This window comes from Pseudorca crassidens, chromosome 5 (assembly GCF_039906515.1).
Source record: "Pseudorca crassidens isolate mPseCra1 chromosome 5, mPseCra1.hap1, whole genome shotgun sequence".
In the NCBI taxonomy this organism is placed as follows: Eukaryota; Metazoa; Chordata; class Mammalia; order Artiodactyla; family Delphinidae; genus Pseudorca; species Pseudorca crassidens.
The window spans coordinates 12,512,120-12,532,643 of NC_090300.1; the positions used below are offsets into that span (position 1 = coordinate 12,512,120).

The 20,524-nt window shown below is 39.3% G+C and overlaps 1 protein-coding gene across 6 annotated transcripts in view; it reads left to right on the forward strand.

Moving 5' to 3' along the window:
- Positions 1 to 20,524, forward strand: part of SATB1 (SATB homeobox 1) — a 99,607-nt gene that overhangs the window by 63,053 nt on the left and 16,030 nt on the right. For all 6 annotated transcript variants that reach the window (XM_067737384.1, XM_067737386.1, XM_067737383.1 and 3 more), the window contains one exon: positions 4,428 to 4,583. In XM_067737384.1, coding sequence (XP_067593485.1) covers positions 4,428 to 4,583 — 156 coding nt within the window. The remainder of the gene's footprint in view (positions 1 to 4,427; positions 4,584 to 20,524) is intronic.

A 20,524-nucleotide genomic window follows, 5' to 3' on the forward strand; every position in this document is an offset into this window, starting at 1 on the left:
ACTTTTAGAGTTAAATTAGCAATTTCTGTCTTCATAAGGACCATTTGAAAGCCTATAATTATCAAGTTATAACTTTTACATGAATTATGTAATATTTTTTCTTTTCTTAACATCTCATTATGGCATTCTTTGGTTTCTTCTGAAGATGGGACATTTTATAACAATGTTTTAGAAAATGTACAAAGTTTATGTCAATAGAAGCGATATATAATTAATTTAATCTGGTAGTTGCACACTTCTGTCTCTTTACAACACATTCTTCTATAGTATAATGAAACATAGGTTCAGTTGTGGGCAGGAACTTCACACTTGATAAAAGTTTTATTTGTTATGAATCCCTTGACCAGCTTTATTTTAAGATCACATATGTGCTTGGAAAACACTTCTCATTAATGGTCTTTTAAAAGCTAGAGGACTTTTGAAAGTCTAGATCTGGAAAATAACTAATATGGTTTCTACAAAAGGAAGAAAAGTGTAAAAAGATAGAACCATGATACTCAAAACAGTATTAATATATAAAAGTATGAAAATGTGGACTGTTTTCTATCACCAATAGGAATTCCTCAAAATAGCACGGATTTTTTAAACTAATGATACAACCATCCCCTACTAAAAATTAGACATTCATGAGCTAGATTTAGCAAAGGGCCACCAAAAAACAGGTGCAGCATGTCTTAAAAAATAATAAGGATTTTCCCAAATAAAGAAGTCCTATATAACGTCATACCCTGAGTGTATTGCAGTGATTCCTAAGATAAGCATTGGTGTTAGACTCAAGTTCAGTTCTCAGCCTTGCCCCATGGACAAATTACTTAACCTCTTTGTTAGCTTCTCAATTTAAAAATGGGGCAGTAATGTGACATTACCTACTCAGGGCTATTATGCAGGTTAATGTATGTTAACACAAGGCCCAGCTCATAATAAACAACTGATGAATGTGAGTCTCTCTTATTATCATAATTATTATTAAAACTACATCAACCTTTAATTGCATATGGGCATGCCCTCACGCATGTGTGCAGTATGAGCTTGCAGGCAGTTGCACTTGCATCAAGGAAGAGCACAGACGCCAGTCAGGACCACAGTAGAGTCCATTTTGTGTAGCCTGTATGTAGTACATATATAGTACGTATGTAGTGTATATAGTTCATTTTGTAGTATGGGTTGATGAATTCAGCAGCGGTAAAGGAGCAAAAAATTCTCATGGAAAATCTGTGTTCTACTGAACAATTGTAGTGAAATAAAAAGCACACCCTAGTGCTACACCCTCTCCCCATGTGGGAGGGTAAATAGCAGAAGCTCCAATTCTTAACTACTTCCCTGGCGCCACCATAATGATGGAGTGGTACACGCTACCTTGATAAATGCTATTCAGAAAGCAACTGCATTTATTTTACCTCCTGTGCTATTTGCAGAGAAGAGCTGAAGAGTAGTTTGTTTTGCCTGGAATGAACTACTTTATGAATTTTAATGTGTGATATAATATTAAAAGCTAAACCAGGATTAAAGAAGATTTTTTTTGAGCTAAGCTAAAATAGTACTTAGTAGAGTGAGGTATAAAAGATTTTTGTTTCCATTTTTACCTGGGGAAAAATTTCAGCTTTCATATTTTTGAAAAGCTGTCCAAGTCAGTTCCCCTTAAGCAATACCTTGTGTTTAGAGAAAAATGTGGTTCCAGAATTCTAATAGCTTATCTCTAATAAGATGCATATCTGAGCCAACAAGATGATAAGGAAGAGCTTTTCTAAATATTTTTTAAATGAGTAATACAGTTTCTTAATATTTTTAAAAGTTGTTGCTCTCACCTTTTTTTTTTTTTTTTTTTTTTTTTTTTTTGCGGTACGCGGGCCTCTCACTGTTGTGGCCTCTCCCGTTGCGGAGCACAGGCTCCGGACGCGCAGGCTCAGCGGCCATGGCTCACAGGCCCAGCTGCTCCACGGCCTGTGGGATCTTCCCGGACCGGGGCACGAACCCACGTCCCCTGCATCAGCAGGCGGACTCTCAACCACTGTGCCACCAGGGAAGCCCTCTCACTTTTTTTTTTGAAAGAACTTTTACAAAGAACTTTTAAAAAGTACTTTAAAAAAGAAAAAAGTACTTTTCAACTTTTGATTGTGTTGGCTACTAGGAGATTTTTCTTTTTTATGATTTAAAATGTTTGCTTTTTGGTTCAAGTTGTAATTGCTTTATTAAAAAAAGAAAACTTAAACCAAAGAAATTTTTAGAAACAAAATCACAGGGTTGAAACAAATGATTATAACCCACCTCGAAGATAAATTCTTAAACATCATTTTTACAAAAGAATGAAAATGATTTTCAAAACACACTGAAACACCAAGTTTCCAAAGCCTGCCCTCTTAACTGTTGCTAAGCAGATGATACCAAGGAACTGTTTCTTCCAATGCCCTGAACTTCATGCCTCCATTTCCATAACATTCAATGTTCAAAGCGATTGAAATGGCTTTTCTTTTCTCTTTCATTTAAGCAGTGAAAAAAATAGGTATTAAAAGGGACCCCATGTGGTGATCAAATCTATCCTTCTGCCTCAAAGCAAGACCACCCCAGAGCAAAGTTGCAAATCTCAGCAAAGCAACTTTGTAGGCAATTTATGGTAATGCATTAACTCTTCTGGCTCCTAAAGTGGTGTTTAGCAGATTACTGCTTCAAAGCCCTGTGTCTGTGCCTAGTGGCCCCCAGTCCTTAAGATGCCTCCGTGAGTTAGTGCCCTTGCTTACTGGAGTGCAGAGCTGGCAGGGGAAGGCTGAAATCCAGCCTCTGCTCTTGCTGTTTCTGTCTGCGGATTATGTTTTAGGAGAGGCCAGTGAGGCCAGCCAATGGGTCCCTTGTCCTGCCTCACCTTCTGTGTCCTCACTGGGGGCCTGTGGTCCAACCATTTCCCAACATTATCCTTTCCGTGCTCCCAAGGGTAGTGTCCAGGTGGGAGAGTCTAGCTGCATCCTCCAGAGGTGAGTTATTTTGCTTACCAGGTAGAAGTTACGAGTCAGAAAGCACGTTGTAAAGGAGACTCAGCTTTACTCTCTAAGTGCAGGGAATTAAATGGCTTAGGATAACCTCTGCCCCTCTTTTGATACCAAATATTTGGGGGCAGGGTGAAATAAACATTAGAAGAATTACTGTATGACTAGGAAGGTGTGTCATTTAGTGCCCCCAAATCATTTGTTTATCTTAAAATGAGCTTCATTTTCTGTTGTTCCTAGTGGATGAGAGAAATGGTCCAAGATGGTAAGTTTCTAGAGAAGGAAAACCTGGATTCTGTAAAGGACCCTAAGAAACGTGGTCCTTGATGAATCACTTTGCCAGGAGAAATGTGGTCCTGCATCTGGACAACTTTTCATTTATGTTTTCATCAGTTTCCCAGTAAAAAGCAGCTACATGGTTCATATGTGAATTTCCCAGGCTGGTTGGTTCCTGTAAATGCTCAATAAAGATCAAATTTTTATTTTAAAGATTTAAAGTTTTAAAGATTGTTTTTAAGTTTTGAAGATTAATCATGGTATCAATAAATTCTGAGGTTGATTTTCCCCCTAAATTTTGTGGCATTTTTCTGCAGCTATCTGCTTATCATTATTACCAAAGGCATTTATATTAATTTCTCCCTCAAGATTATACATTTTGAATATATCTGTAAGTCACTGTTTATATATTTTGTGTAACTTGCAGTCATGTTCTATTAAATACTGTGAAACTTTTTCTTATTGTCTGGTTCCACCAGTCAAAAGGAAAGAGTTATATACAGCGGTGCCAGGAAATGATGAAATAATTACACAGAACAGCTTGGACATGCATGTGTAAAATGCATCCAGCCTTTATGATAATTAAGCAAAGGCACTCTACCTGTTTCATGGATGGATAGAAGATTTAAATGTGCAGCTCTGCAAATGGCTTTGTTATAGAAGGTTTTTTAAATGAAACATAAGAGGAAAAGGCATTAAAAAAAAAAGTCTAAAATTAAAAAGGCCGTAGTATGTAATAGCTATTAGTGATGCAATTGTCTCTTAGGCATCGGGTACCCAGCGAAGATAGAAGATACAGCCCTGTGCATTATGATTTTAATTGTGAATTTCCTTCGTTAGAATTGCCGTGGAAGGTAATTGGGAAACAATTAGTTTAGGGTTTTCAAGTCTTTGAAACTATTCCATTTTCCAGAAAACTTACTTTATGGCATTATAATTCCTGGTTGTCAGCCGGCAGTTGCTGTCGTATTACAGCTGCAGTCACCTGTGACACTATGACTTCCTTAACTTAAGCAATCTGATACCCAGCTAAGAACTCACGTTGAATGACCGCATTGTTGATCACCTTGATCGTAAAAGGAGCAACAGTATCCAGTTTGGATGCCGAGCCTGAGAAGCTTCAAAACAGTTTGGCCAGTGGGAAATGACAGGCATGTTCAAAATGTTTTGTAGGTGAAAACAGCTACCATCGCCACTGAGAGGAATGGGAAACCAGAGAACAATACCATGAACATTAATGCTTCCATTTACGACGAGATTCAGCAGGAAATGAAGCGCGCTAAAGTTTCCCAAGCTCTGTTTGCAAAGGTGGCAGCAACCAAAAGCCAGGTAAGAGCCTCTGTTAGGCCTGGAGAACGTTTATCTGCGATGCCTGTGAAAGTTCCTTCGAAGGGGTGTCTATTTGCAAGTTGAACTTGCATCCCTGAGAGGTCACGGTTTCCAGGATTATTGACAGAGCTCATGATGAAACAGAGTGTTCAGATTCAGGGAACAGAGACGCTTGGTTGTGTTTCCTCCAACATCTACTGTCCAGACCACAGATTTCTCAGGAAATCCCTGAGTCAGTTAATAGTTGTTTCCAGAAGAGTACTGTAACGTATAGGAGGTTTCTCCATCTGGTCTATTGTAATGGAACAAGTAACTTGAATTATTATTATTTCATTAGTACTTAGGTGACCTTGATTTCTATCCTAAAATTACTACGAGCATTGTATTTTTTTTTCTGTTCCAACTCAGGCATCTACAACTGTTAGGTGTGCTTATTACAACCAAGTGACACACACACACACACACACACACAGCTTTGTAAAATAATGATTTTAGTTATATATATATATATGTATATATGACACACAAATTTAATTACAATTAGGAAAATTGTCTATATCTTTTGAATTATAAATGAATCGAATTGAATGGGAAAAGTGACAGACCCCTACGAGACATAACGAAGGACAGATAATGCAGTCTTTTTGTCATATATTGATAATTTCTGTTCATCAGAAGTAGAGTCATCTACATGAACAAGCTCACAGTTATCTACAAACCCTTGTTCAAGGCCGGGAATACTTTTTAAAGGACCAGAAGAATACCGGTCTTGTCCAGTATAAGTCTTGTCCCCTTTGCAGAAAGATTTGATAACACTATCAAAGTGAGATTGAGAGGCAATCAGGGAAATTTTAGACACATATATTTCATTATCGTTAATGAACCCTCCTTTGTAAAACAGCCTGGCTGCTGTCAGCCTCTGATAAAATTATACAGTCCTGAGACTGTTTACAATGTGAGGTATTTACAATACAGTACTTTCCTTATTAGGTTTTTCTGAAATTTCACTCTAGCAACATTCATAGTGGTCCTTGATGGGAGTTTTGCTTGAGAAAAGGTGGTTCTTGTTTAAGTTATAGGCTGGCTGGAAGTACGTAAGGGATATCTTGGAAATGTTATATAAAAATGATTAAACTGAAGCTGTGGACTGTAAAAATTATAGCTTTATAGGCCACATGCCTGCGTACCCTTCAATCACTGTCAAAGTGATAATTTCTACAATAATATGTTTCTTTTATTGTGAGATTCTAAACATCAAGTGCTGTTTAAACATTAAACTGAATTGTTTATGTTAGTGCCATACTCGGCGTGTCATACATCAGGCCACCGTAATCTCTCATGGAATGTAAAATTCTGTCATGAATCATGGCTTGTATATCGGAAATTACTGTAATTTTGATTGGAAATTACAGGGCTCTTGAAATGTTTCTAATTATGATAGAATGTCAGAGCCGCTTCAAACCTGTGTGCTTCTTCAGATGTCTTCATTTACATGCCAAGACTAGGCATTAAGGAGAAATGTCCTGTTCGCACATCGCCCCTCACCCGCCCACCCTGCACCTTCTTCTTTTGGCTATTTAGTCTAATTAGGATGAGGATCTCATATTTCAACATAGTTTATCCTGCTTTTCTTTCTGATTCTGCATCTCTTCTGACCTTTCCAATTAAATTATCAAGAATAACAGACTGTCTTCTTACAAGGCCAAACACTTTCCCCCAATCTCCAGAACAGATAAACAGAGAAACTAAACATGCATTATTGTGATAAGGGGCAGCCTTAAAACCAACAAACAAAAATAGAATATTAAAACTTTGGGGTAAGTTGGCATCTGTCATATAATCACCACCACCCTCCCTCTCCTTTCTGACGAGAGCATAGCTCCTTCTGGCTAGCAGCGTTTTTGCTACCTTCATTCTTTCTTTCTTTTAAATGATATCCACAATTCTCCCCTCCTGGGCTGAGTACTGATTTGGGAGCTATTCAGACAGTGGTAGCAATGGGTTGGTAATGTCATGTGAGTGATGTTCTAAGGGTTTTTTTAACATCTTTGCTCTTTGGACTCCTGTCCTACGAAGCTCCCCATGAGTCACTTTCAAAGATGTCAGTTGCCAACTTCTGTGTATCTGCCATGATGGTGTGTTCCCCAGAACCCCCAAAGCTGCTAGCTCATCTCCTCATTACTGGTTGAAAGAGATTCCAGGGGGCCAATTGTAGACTACTGGGGTCCAGCAGACCATTAACTTTCATTCCCTCACATAGTTATTCCTAACTACTAATTTACTGGAACTTCGTTAAAAAGCGTTTCTGTAGCTTTCTCTTAGCTGTTCAGTTTAGATGTTAGCACTGCCCTCTTTATGAAAATCTAAAAGTTGATGATTACTGAAAAATAAGTCCAAAAACTGTATATATCCCTAAGAGAAGAGATCTAACTTAACGAGGGCAGGTAGTCCATTGACTTAAGTTCTGTTCACCTGCCATGATTTTTTGTGAAGGAAATAGAAAAACTAGAAAACAAACCAAAACCAAAAAAAAAAAAAAATCTTCAAATCCAACGTACCTTTCTCATGGTCAGAATTCTTAACTTGCGCAAGAGTTGTTTATGCCTTGGAGATAGGTGCCAAGGCTTGTCAGCATGGGCAGAGGTCCTCCCAAATGAAACACGTGTACAGTGTGCTGTAGCCATTTTATCTCAACTGGTCCAGCCCCATCTGCTTCTGTATCTCGCCCTGATTCTCTATATTGGCCTAACATTCACTACCTTTTTTGTGCTAGACCCCGTCCTGCATTATATATTATCTGCATTTAGTTCTCAGTAACCCTGTGGGCTGTAACATTGATTTCCTCATTTTACACGAGGGTTACTTCACTGAAAAGTAGGAGAGCCAACCCCAAATTCTGCATCTCAGCATCACTATTTTAGTGTCTCCTCAGGTTTCCAGGCAGCATCAGGACCAAAGGAAAGAGGAATTAAGAATGCTGGACTAATTGATAGTGGAATGGGAGGGGCTTTCCTTTCTTCACTGACATATTCATGGAATATGGGTTCTTGCCAACATAGGGCCCTTAGAAGCCAAGCTTTTTCACGTCTGTTTGGGGTTGGGATGTAGGGAAGGGTACATGGTGGAGGACTCAAAGGACACGCTATGGTCCAGGCTGAGTCACTGCTGTTCTGGTATTGGGAAATGATTTAACCTTTTTGAACCCAAGATTTCTTTTAACATGGGAGGAGCTCCCATGCTGTCATGCATGCAGAAGAGCTTTTAGATTTACAGCACTGTAACACAAATAGATAATGTCTTACAATGTGCTAAGCAAAAGACTCGGACCTGCACACAGAGTGACTTATTTATTATCTATTTTTGTATCTCAAATACTTTTTATTTTACAAAGTAAAGCTTTAGGTAAATCCCTGAATGGCAGAGAGCAGGATTATTTTGAAAAGATAGTACAGCCCCAGAATGTGGTGGAACCAGACATGTGTAGCTGTGGTCTGCAATGACTAATGCACAAAGTATTTTCAGGAAAAGAAACCAACTTTTCAGATCCCACCATTTCACATGTATTATACTTTCTCTTCGATGAGTAATAGAAATGAAATTGTTTTTAACGTTAATAGAAATGTCTGGGTAAAGTATGCAACTGCAAACTGAAGGTAGGCTACTTTTTGTGCTTGGGTAGGAAAGCAGGCTAACACAGACTTTAAAAAGGTGATATGCTTTAAACATAATGTGAATCGCTACAAATGAATACACTGTATACTGTGGGTATTCAAACAAGCAACCTTTTTTTTTTTTTTTTTCTTTTTTTTTTGGTACGCGGGCCTCTCACTGCTGTGGCCTCTCCCGTTGCGGACGCGCAGGCTCAGTGGCCATGGCTCACGGGCCCAGCGGCTCCGCGGCACGTGGGATCCTCCCGGACCGGGGCACAAACCCGCGTCCCCTGCATCGGCAGGCGGACTCTCAACCACTGCGCCACCAGGGAGGCCCACAAGCAACCTTTTTTCCAAGTGAATCATATTAGAATTTTATCAAACATTTAGTCTGATAACATTCAAGTAATTATGAGAGCAGAATTCACTAATTTTACTGTTTAAAAAAAAATAGTTGATTTGGGTAATAGCCATTACGGTATCAAGGTTCAGTTACTGTTTAGTGGTTATAGTGTTTTCATATGGGAGACGGAAATGGAATTTTTTCCTTAATGGTGGCAGATGTTGGAATCTAATTTTATTCCGCAGCAAACCTCCTGAGAGCTCTGAGACTTAAGGTGTATGTCCAGCAAGGGGACATTAGCAGTGCCGTAGGCCTTGCCTTGTACATCGAATTGTTACATTGATTTTCATGTTTGCAGAGGTGGAGCTCGCAGATACAGTAATGCAGTCAGAATAAAGGGCTTTTCCAGAGCGGCTGCATCCCCACTTGCGTTTAGAAAATGATTTCTCTCTAGTGCGTTATTGAACAGGGTATTTCTTTTAGGTAAAGCAGCTAGATGATGGAAATTCTATTTGACTGAACATGCTTTTCAATAGAATCTTTCGCAGTCTCTACCTACCAGTCCTGTAGTTACTGGACTCTTTGGCTGCAACAACTTCGACTGCTTGATAGGTGTGGTTTTTTGCACTAAAAAAAGAATTTCTGCCTCTGTGAAGATAGCACGACCAGTAGAAGAGACCAAATAATTCGAAGCCTTTTGCTTTCTTCCATCTACTTTTCAGACACTTCTGTCATTGAGATTCAAGACCTCTAGGATGGGAGAGAGAGGGGAGAGTGAAGGAGAAAGAAGAAAGCTTTAGTGCCCTTTGGGGTTGTAGGTAAAAAAAAGAAAAAAGCATCTTCAGATTTGGTAATTCTTAGATGGTGATGGGAATGCCTTAAATACGAGTAAGACATGATATGTGACAAATCATTAGAGGTAGAAATAGGGCTAAGAATGTCATTTTCATTGCTGGTTATAGGAATCTACAGTGATAAAATCCAGGAAAAAAAAATCACGGCACCATGACTGCATTCTGTATTCTAGCATGTCAGTGAAGCCATCTTTTATTTTGTTAGCATCAAATTACACTTCACGGAAACTACACTTTGAAGCCCTGTGCTGATTCATTTTTTTGGAATGTTCACATAACAGACTTCACTGCAACACGATTTCACCTGTGTAGCCTCCTGTTTCAGATCCACAGGAGGCCCCTGCAGATTTGCGAGTCACGGTTCCGGTTATTTCTGGTGTCACATGCTTTTCTAGCAGCCTGTGGGAAGATCTTTACATCGCGTCCTCAGAGCCCCTTCTCTTGGGCTAATAGAGTTGCCTTCAGCCAGCATCTAAGGCGAGAACTGCCTCTTCATACATTTTCCATCTAGTGCCTTATTTTATTTTACTTTATCCATTTATTTATTTACTTTTTACTGGGTGGGAGGAGATCCTGGGGAGATACAGGTTAGGTTTCCCTGGATCAGCTTCCGGGAAGAAGGAAGAGGCCAAAGGAATGCTTGAAGGGAGAAGAGAAGTAAGACAGCCCAGCGTGTAGCATCTCAGGACTGCTTGTATTCAGGTTTACCTACATTTGGGGAGGGCCCGGTGCTGCCTTCTTGATAAAGACGTGGAGACCCGTCCATCTCCTATTTAAGGTGTTCTGTGGGAGCTATCTCTAAAAATCCCTTCTGTCTAAGTATTGGGAATCCATGTTGAATTTAGTTTTCTGCAGTGTAGACCTATCTTTATGTCTCTAGTGGTTGCTCAACAGGACTTTTGAAATTAATGGCTTTAAATACATAAACATTGACATAATCTAGCGGTTTAAAGGTACATGATTGTGTTATACGATGTTTTAAGAACTAAATTTGTGAATCTGAGCCCTTTCCACATTTCTATGTTATAAAAACAAGCATATGTTTTAATTAATCTAGGGTTTGACCAAGGAGGTTCAAAATTATTAAATAGAACATGTACTTGCCGATCATACCTTTGGCTAAAAAAAATCACGTAATGGGGTGTTTTTCCCCCAGGCACTTGATATTGTCTATTGCAGCAAGTCGAACCGAAACTTCCTGGTTATCTTATTGCCACCTTCAAATTATTTAAAAATTTGTTTTCCTCTAAAATTTGAAATTCGGTAACTAGAGTGATATGAATGCATCTTCCTCATTCTCCCATTTAATAAGTTCACTGTAACAAGTAGAGTCATAACTCATTACGCCCAGTTTCTCCATCTTTCAAAAAATGTCATAGGAAAATATTAGTCAAGATTTGAAAAGAAGCAGTTTGTGAATATTGAGCCAACTCTCTAAAGAGGGTTATCACGTGAGGAAGTTCCGGGAAGGTGACCCCAGGAGTGGTCCACTTCGAAGCAGACCAGTGTAATTAATGCATTCTAAAGCATGAGTATAGCAAGTACATATTCGTAGAATCTGCTTTAATCTGAGGCCACCTTTTGTCCGAAAATGTAGTATAAGTTGAAAAGTGTGGACTCATAATATCCTATGAAAGTTCCTCTTTTTGGAAGCCCTTCTATAATCATCTTTGACAATTGAAGAGTTAAAGTTCTTCAGGACAGGATCCGGTATCAGCAAAATGGGAGTAGGGAAGAGACCAAATCCATGGGGTTTTTTTTTTTTTTTACATCTTTATTGGAGTATAATTGGTTTACAATGGTGTGTTAGTTTCTGCTTTATAACAAAGTGAATCAGTTATACATATACATATGTTCCCATATCTCTTCCCTCTTGCGTCTCCCTCCCTCCCACCCTCCCTATCCCACATCTCTAGGTGGTCATAAAGCACCGAGCTGATCTCCCTGTGCTATGCGGCTGCTTCCCACTAGCTATCTATTTTACGTTTGGTAGTGTATATATATGTCCATGCCACTCTCTCGCTTTGTCCCAGCTTACCCTTCCCCCTCCCCATATCCTCAAGTCCATTCTCTAGTAGGTCTGTGTCTTTATTCCTGTCTTACTCCTAGGTTTTTCATGACATTTTTTTTTCTTAAATTCCATATATATGTGTTAGCATACGGTATTTGTCTTTCTCTTTCTGGTTTTAACTCTTTAAGTAGGAATGAATTTCAAAACGGAATGTCATTCAGTTAAACTTCACACATAATTATAACACTGATTTCGTTCTTTCACAAACTACCAAGTGAAAAGACAGAGTGTTTCTCAGAAGTCTCAACAGTTGTCTTTTATGGTTTGGGTAGTAAAGGTAGGTTTTATTTTAGCTTTATCTTCTTTTTCCCTCATATGAGAAATGAAAATAAAAGCCCCGTGAAATGAATGAGCTCTAAAAATGCATTTATGCAAAATGACAGTAGAAAAATAGCTCTGGAAGAAACTGCACTGTTAAACTTTCACATCAGTGAAAGGTACTAAAAGAGGGATGGAAGAACTTATGTTGGTAATAGGAATCTGATGTAGAATTTTTGGGCCTTGCAAGACCTGCACTTAAAAAGTAACCTTTGAGATTATTCATTTTTATAACTATAGTTGTTATGCTTTTGCACATGCAGTTCTTTTGCGTGACACAATGACACAACTAAATCATAGACCACCCATTTATATATATAAAATATACATATTAAAAATGTTTTATATATAACATATTTATAAATATATATATTTATATATTTATATAAATATACATAAAACAAATAAATATAAATAAATAAATATATTTATGTCATATAAATATAAGATATATATGTATATTTTATATATATATTATATATATGTATTTTAGAGATTAATAGAAATATAGCCACTTTATAATTTGTCATTAAATACCTTGAAAAAATATAAGCTCCAGTTTGCTGATGGCGTCGCCATACAATTGCTAAATTGATGAAGTTGTCCTTTTTCTAAGACCTAATCTACTTCTGTTGTCTGGTCATAGAGAATCTGTTCTCCTCTGATTTCTTGCTTCAACCATGCCAGTGGCCTTTTGTGTAATTTTTTTATTTTTTTTAAACAATCCCCTTTTCAACCCGTATGCCTCAGGAATTGGGTGGAAACACACTGTTTCATAAACCGCCAGCCTCCTCGGCTGCCTCGGTGCCTCTGATTCTGTAAATCAGATCATAGGCAGCATGCTGTCGTATAATAAGGTGTCTGATCCTTATTACCAGTTTGTTGATGCACAGGCTCCTTCAAATTGACCATTGCAACACATGGTTTCCCCTGAAACTAGCTGTGATAATTAGCGTGGTTCTAATGAGACAGAATGTCACTGATCTTGTGCTGAACTGTCGAGTCTTGATGCTACGGATGGGAACTGTCAGAGCCTGCCATCTGTGACAGCGCTTGGCGTATTCCGGTGGCAAGGTAGAGCATGCTCAATAGACTAGTTTCAAACAAATGGCCCTTTTCTTGACGAGGGCTCTGTGTTCTGTTCAAGTCAAGAATGTTTGCCCCAACTTCAGCCTACGCCAAAACCCATTTTGAGATCCAAAGGGGAAGAAATATTTAAACCTCTGTTATATGTTACAAAAGAGAGGACTCTTTTGTTTAGCAGGTGAATTTTAAGTGGCGTTCCTTCCCTTGGGCTTTTTTTTTTTTTGGCCTCTCCCAGTGGCCCCATATAGTCAGTAAGGCAGTCCTGGAAGAGCCTTTCCCCCAATTTTCCAATTGCCTTGTTTAAAAGAGATTTGTTAGGGAGTTGGGCTGGCTCGTCATGATGGAGCAGTCAGATTTAGCAGAGAGAGGGGAAACGAAAGGAATAGTTGAGAGTGTGTCTAGGAATACACAAGTTGAATAGCAGAATAAAGATGGACAGGAAGTTAGATCTGTAGGCTCCAGAGAGAAGTGGAGTTTTTTTTTTTTTTTTTTTTTGCTAGAGTACAAGTCCAGCGCTGCTTATCATTCCAAAATATGCTTTGTTGCTTTTTATTTCCTCTTCTCTGGCAGACCACACAGGGCTTGTTCTGAAGAACATTTTCACTAATCTGATCAGGCAGCCAAATACGCCGGGAAAACTGCTTTAATGATCCCACTAATTACCTCAAGTCAATATGAACTGTATTATTAGACTGAGGGAAAATATTCCATTAGGTCTCCCCCTTGGGAGTTCCTCCGCTTTGTGATGTCACCGAAGCCTTCACCCTCTCGCTTGTAATTAATTTTATTTACACACGCAGGCACGCACAAGGTCACACCTGCACAACCGGCGCTGGCCAGGGAGCTTGTGGCACTCGGGCTTAATCAGATCTGTCATAATTACCATTCTGCATGTTTCTGACACACGCTGTGAAATATTTCAATTTAACTGCCGCTACCAGCACAACCAGATGTAGTGCGAGTGTGGCTGCATTGGAAATATTATTCCTCAGGATAAACTCTCTCCTCCTCCTCTTTTCCTTCCTCCCCCCCCCGCCCCCAATTTACAGCTAATGTAGCACAGAAGCTGATGGGTCCTGTAAATCTTGAATGCAGCGCTAGATTGATAACAGGCGATTAGACAGTTTAACCACAAACAGCTTGTTCATTTTTCACAAATGAAAACCACATGTGGTGTAACTAAAATTTCAGGCCCTTTTTTTTTTTTTTTCAGAGTTGGGGTCTGTATGTGTGTGTGTTGGAGATGTGCTTAAATAAAAATAAAATGCAGTGGAATGAAGTGTCTAGAAAAATGGAGAAGTTGCCTAGTTTTTTTCCAGGTGATTTTATCAAAACCATCATCAAATTCCATGTTTTCACTTTTGCCAAAACTCGAATGGGAAAAAGATGGTACTCTCCGTTTCCTTTTTTTGGTACAATTTTTCTTTTCTCTCTCTCTCTCGCTCTTTTTTTTTTTTTTTTTTTTTTTTTTGTATGGGAGGGATAATATCCTTGGAGTCTCTGCCTTTTTTATTTTGTCAGTGTTAAGCCTTTTATTTGAACATAAATTTTGAAAGAATTTCTACAGTGGGCATATGCAGTTTTTTAATGGACGGTTTCCCTTATTTTTGTTAATGAAAAGTTGTTAGTTTAGGTGTGCTGGTCATATCCCAGACAATCCCAAAACAAAAATGGACCCAATCAAAAAATTTATTTCCTAGAGAGTTGTGTTAATTTGCAGAATCAGTTTGAAAGGTAGAGTTGAAAACCAGTGAATTCTGTTGCTGCAGAAATAGTGGAGATAACCTGGCAGAAAGTGCAGGTGCAGGGTAACCATATAAGGCCAAAGTTATCACCAGTCTCAGAAGAATTCAGCCATAAGAAAATTAAAGTATTGGAGCCATAAGAAGGCAAATAAGCTGGTGGAAAACTAAAATTAAGAGAGGAGAAAGGAACAGGATCATTGGTGATTTAGAATCGTACCTCTAAAGAAAGCTTGCAACCATCCACTTTAGAGAACATTTAAAACATAGATCAAGATAATTAAGTGTCTTTTAATGCCAAATAAAATACACTCTCTCTTTTTATCTTTATTTTTGTTTTACTACTAAAGTTATGAGCCTCGTTTGGAAGCTTCCTAAAGTTCTGTGGTGATTCCTGTTACTGATAAGAGGTACCATTCCCCATAGAATAGCAGATTTTTCCCCTTTATTTCCTTTCCTTAACCATTTTTCCCTCTTCCTTATTTCCTCACATTAAAAAAAAAACTTCCCAATTTTTCCCTGTTTGCTTAGTGTTTGCTCCATAATATCTTCCAACTTTGAAATTTAGCATTTTTCTGCCTATTCATATTTTCTTCTGGCCTAATATCACTTTAACGGAAAAGAAGTTATTTTCTTTTTAGTTAGAATCCCTCTTTCATCTCAGCTGCTAAGCAGTTTACATGATTAATACCAAATTATTAGGTCAGTTTCTTCGAACAGTCTTAATCTACCTTTATAATCATTTTGCAAGATACAGGTATGGTGGAAGATTTGATTCAAGCCTCACATCACCTGTCACATCACTGTTGCGTACAGATATAACCTCAGAATCCTTCTTAGCACAGAAATGAAAGCACCCATTACTAATCAGTGAGATCCACCTACAATGGCTTGCTGTCACTTTTTATTTAGGATTCCCAAGAAGAGGTTTGATACATATAGTTGTATGGGAATGAGTCCAAGAAATAAGAAAAGTAGAGGTTAAAAAAAAGTACAGCTTATGACTTCATTGCTCCTGCCCTTGCTTTAATGACCCTGAAGATTTTGCATAGCTACTTCAAGATAGGTTAGTCAGCACGCAAATTGAATCACATTTTGCAGTCATTGGTAACACTCGCCACTTAAAGGAAACTTGCCTTGTTTTTTTTGCAGGTGAAAGATTTCATTTATAACCTGAAAAATCATCCCTAGCTTTCCACATTTGCAAACTTTAGTTTTCATGTGTTAGGATTATCTTTGTGTCTAAGCACACCTGTAGATACAAAAGGAAAGATGAAAGAGAACCAAAAAAAAAAAAGAATTGCTGTTTAGGGATGCTGGGGTATGTGTGAAGTTTGAGAATATTCAATATTTTGAGTATGAGGGAAGAGCATGTCTTTCCATTAAATTTAATGAGACTACAAGAATCTCATTATTCAAGGAAAATATTGTAATTTTCTTTACGGACCCTGCTGGGTCCCCGTCTAACGAAAGGACAGTTTTCATGTAATCTGTTAGCAAGTGCCGGTGAAGATTCGGTTGAAAAGGAATTTATAAACTTGATCCTGCCTTTCAGCTCAGTCCATCTTTGTCAGCCACTCTGCAGTCGCTCTTCTCCACTGCTCTCAGATCCTTAGGAAAATGTACAGGAAGGAGAATTAGTTTCTTTGAATACTTTCTGCTCTTTTCTTTTGGACCCACTGCATTTTTCATCAGCATTGTCGAAGTCATCAATATCGTCTGTTAGTGTAGCTCACATTTTTATTCCAAGCTGAAAGGAAGGGGAGGGCATGGTTCCTGATTATCTGCATGAGAAATAGGATTGTCCATAAAGTCACACGTGGTTTATATAACAACTTGTACATAAACTGCATCTTTCAGAGAAAGCATTGAGGATTGGCAAAGAGTAGGGGGTGGGGGTCCCAATTTCCTGTCTACCATGTTGTGGATTTCCCTGGGCAAGTTGCTTGACCTTTCAGGCTTCTAACTTTCCCTTCAGGAAGGTGACATAGATTGGGTCGGACTCTGTAATGTCCCAGGCAGTTCCAGGTTCTGTGAGTTTGTTGCTGAAACAGGTGCAGAAGTGTGAAAAAGGATGCTATTTTGACGGAAGGTCCTGCTGACAGGTGTGTTAGTCTGGGAATGAGTCACAAAGGAGGCAAGGTTTTGAATAATGGAAGGGCTTAGTTTGTGGGGACAAAGTGCTATTTTGAGGTCTGTAGCCCAAAAGGGTTATTTATGAGTGGCATATAGTGAGGAGAACTGATTGTTTGCAATCCAGGGTAGGAACTCCATGTTACACAGTGTGAGATGAGCTCAAGATTGATAATGATCTCATCTGCAACTCGTTGCTAGAAAACTGGAAGATCCCCCTCTCTCATCAGGGACGTAGCAAAGTCAGGACACTATAGAGAGGAGGTGAGCTTCATTCAGTTGGGCGTGGGCTTGGCTTACTACGTGGTGAGGTAGTGGTTGCCAACACCACATGACTTAGAGATAGCTAAAGAGTTTCCCCCTTTAACATGTCTTTTTTGGGTTTTTAACTGATGCCTGAAAGTCCACCTTTAACTTCTCATTTTGGGGGATTAATGCAAGTTCTTCAGAGGCAGGATAGCACATCAGAGAGGAAAAAATAGACTCAGTCCGTGAGAAATCACAGGTTTGGAAGAGGTTCGTGAAATGGAGAGTAAACCAGGAGGAAGAAGCAGGGAATGGCTGCTGATGTGAAGGAATATCTTGAAGCCCATATTTGCAGTTTGTCATTTGGTACCTGTAGCAAGCGTGTAATAGCTGCTGAGGAGTGCCCGTCCCCAAGTGTGTCCTTTAAATGTTTACCCATTTTACTCCTGGTACCAACACTGGGCTACTTGTCAGGGTGTTACTTGGCTGGTTCATTGATGGAGTATTTGGTGGTTTAAATGCAATGCAGATTAGGTAGAAATAAATTACTTTCAATACGGTCAAGAAAGTGAAGGCTATAAATAAAATATACATTCACAAACAGACAAATGCTATTAGGAAATCCAGCTCAGTCCATGCCAAGCTGTTACTGTCTAAATTGCCTTCTTTCTTCCGGGCTTGCAATTAATTTTTGCTTGTGTGTTTGGAGATTGGGGGAAGGGTAATAGCCTAATGGGTAATGATTTTATTTTAGTATTTTGATTAAAGAGACTAAATAACTTGGACCCTGGGTAACCATGAGGACTAAAGCCTTATCCATCAAGCTTAATTTCTAGGCAGAAAATTGTGTTTATATTTTTGGATAAACTTAGCATCGCGTTATATATAATATAAAGTGATGAGATGGCTATGTGCTCATTTTCTACCTATCCCCACTTCCTTTACCCTCTTTCCTACTCACTTTTTCTTTCTTTAATCCTTTGACTAGCTTCCTTCTGCCCTGTTTTCAAATCTTAAAGGCGTGTCCTTTGTGACCGTTTGCTCTTTGAAGAGGTGATGAGAGGAAAGACCAACCATTGTTTGATTTGTAAGCCTTCCCCCCTCTACCTCCACCCCCCAACAGCAAGGACCTGCCTTAATTCCATTCCTTTCCCCGCCTCCATCCTGTATCTGCCCTGCTACTTTATCCTCTTCTATTTGGGAAACCCAGGTGTCTTTGGAAAATTGATAGTGTTCCTCTCCTGGCACATCCAGACATTTCTCAAAGGATACTCTACTAATCTTGCTTACCTTTATAGTTCTTGGGGTGGTAGGACGTTGGTTAACTAAGTCAGGGTATGGATGCTTTCTTTATTCAGAGGTGGTAAACCCATTTACTGAGTTTGTAACAGGACCAGGGAGAAACAGTGAGGTATATATATGTGCTAGTGCAATTGTCAATCAGGAAATTTCAAGCTGTAAAACTACTGTTTTATGAACAAAAGCTCATCCAGAACTGAAATACGTAAATGGGATAAAAGTCTTCCCCTGTTCTGATTGACTTGAGGATTGGTTGGGGGCGGAGTGTTCTCACCAACACCCAACCCTACGTACAGCACTGCTGAAACACCCCTGGTGGAAAGCTGGGCCTCCTCAGGATGCGGTCTGGGAGGAACCATTAACTAGTGATTAACTCTTTCCCTCCAACCCATCTCTAAGAGGCATGGTCCTTTAGTGGCAAAAAAACAAACAAACAAACAAACATGATAAGCAGATCTGTTCCAAGAACTTATAAATACCAAAGTTTTGTAATCTACTAGGAGCTTATATAAGATAGTTCTGGAATAATATTTGAAATATATACGTGTATGTATCTATGTATGTATACAGACATATATATTGGAGGGGGCACCCTCTTCAGGAGTTCTTAACCTCTGTCCCATCTTCCCCCAGGGGGTCCATGCATGAACTGGAATAGAATAAAAAAACTTTATTTTCACTAATGTCTTACTGAAATTTGACATTTTATTTAATTATCAACATAGGCAACAAGTCACAGTAGTATTAGCAATACCTATGAATTTGTCACCAATAAAAATCACAAATATTGGGCTTCCCTGGTGGCGCAGTGGTTGAGAGTCCGCCTGCTGATGCAGGGGACACAGGTTCGTGCCCCGGTCCGGGAAGATCCCACATGCCACGGAGCGGCTGGGTCCGTGAGCCACGGCCGCTGAGCCTGTACGTCCGGGGCCTGTGCTCCGCAACGGGAGAGGCCACAACAGTGAGAGGCCCGCGTACCGCAAAAAAAAAAAAAAAAAAAAAAAAAAAAATCACAAATATTTTCATATCACATTTTTATTGCAGATATCTCAAAATACTATTTTTGCTCATCCCTCTGAAATTACGGTAGTTATTAGGTCTCTTCCTAGATCTTGCTATTTGGTACGTTAATAAAGAAGCGCATACATTACTGTATGATACAATTGGGATGACCGTATTTCAGTACAGTTGGTTTTCTTCGTAATTTTATGCATTTTATTTCAGGCACATAAAAACATTGTTCTGAAAACAGTGGGCTTTACCAGACTGCCAGGAGGGTCCATGGCGCAAAAGAGATGAGACCAATGATTAGACAAGTTGTGTGTTGGAAGAAAAAAATTATGTTTTTTTAACATGCTAGCTGAGGAATTCTTGAATTTGCCCGGGAAAGAATTGTTACTTGTTTATTACTTTTTCGATGCTTATTTTTCAAGTGCCCTTCACTCCAGAGCATGTGAGCAGGGTTTATGATCAGATCGTTGCAATGACATTGCAAACAACAACAAGAACCTTACAGGCAACCTTGCTCCAGCGTTCTAATGCCCCCGCATATAGTGCTGGAATTCGAGGAGAGAGTACCTTTGCCTTTAGGCTGGAAACTTTTTGCCAGTTAAGCTACACCTTTGCTATCAGCTTACACATGAAGTTCAATCTGTTCTTACCTCACTGGACAGTCAGTGGCTGGGAGAAATAATTCCCTCTTACGTCTGTCCCCGCATCTCTTAGCCTCACAGTAGATGGCACGTAGATGGCGCTTTCTAGTTTTTTGTAGAAGGGTGGAATGATTCAGAAGCAAATTCATCTGATCACAATTTTGCCCTCACAAAAGTGGGCACATTCCTCAGGTAGTCCCAGCGGGGGACCCTGTTCTCAGAAAGACAAGATAGGGCCAGTCTCCACCCCTGTCCTTCTGCCCCGGGCCCCTCTCTGGACTTGCTCTCCCCACTGTAACACAGGACCAGTGGTTGTGAGGTGCAGCTGCTGGCCTGAGTGACCCAGCCTCCCTTGTCTCCTTTCATTGGTAAATGTCTAACCTGGCCATTATCACTGGGACCCTCACGGTGCTTCTAGAAATATTTACGCTTTCTTTTTTTAAAGCCTACTTGTGAATCCCAAAGTTTGAGTCCCTCAATTAAGCCGACTTCTGATGAGTCGGTTTGCATAATGGGTAAAATGATGAGGTTTTTGGCCACAAAATGG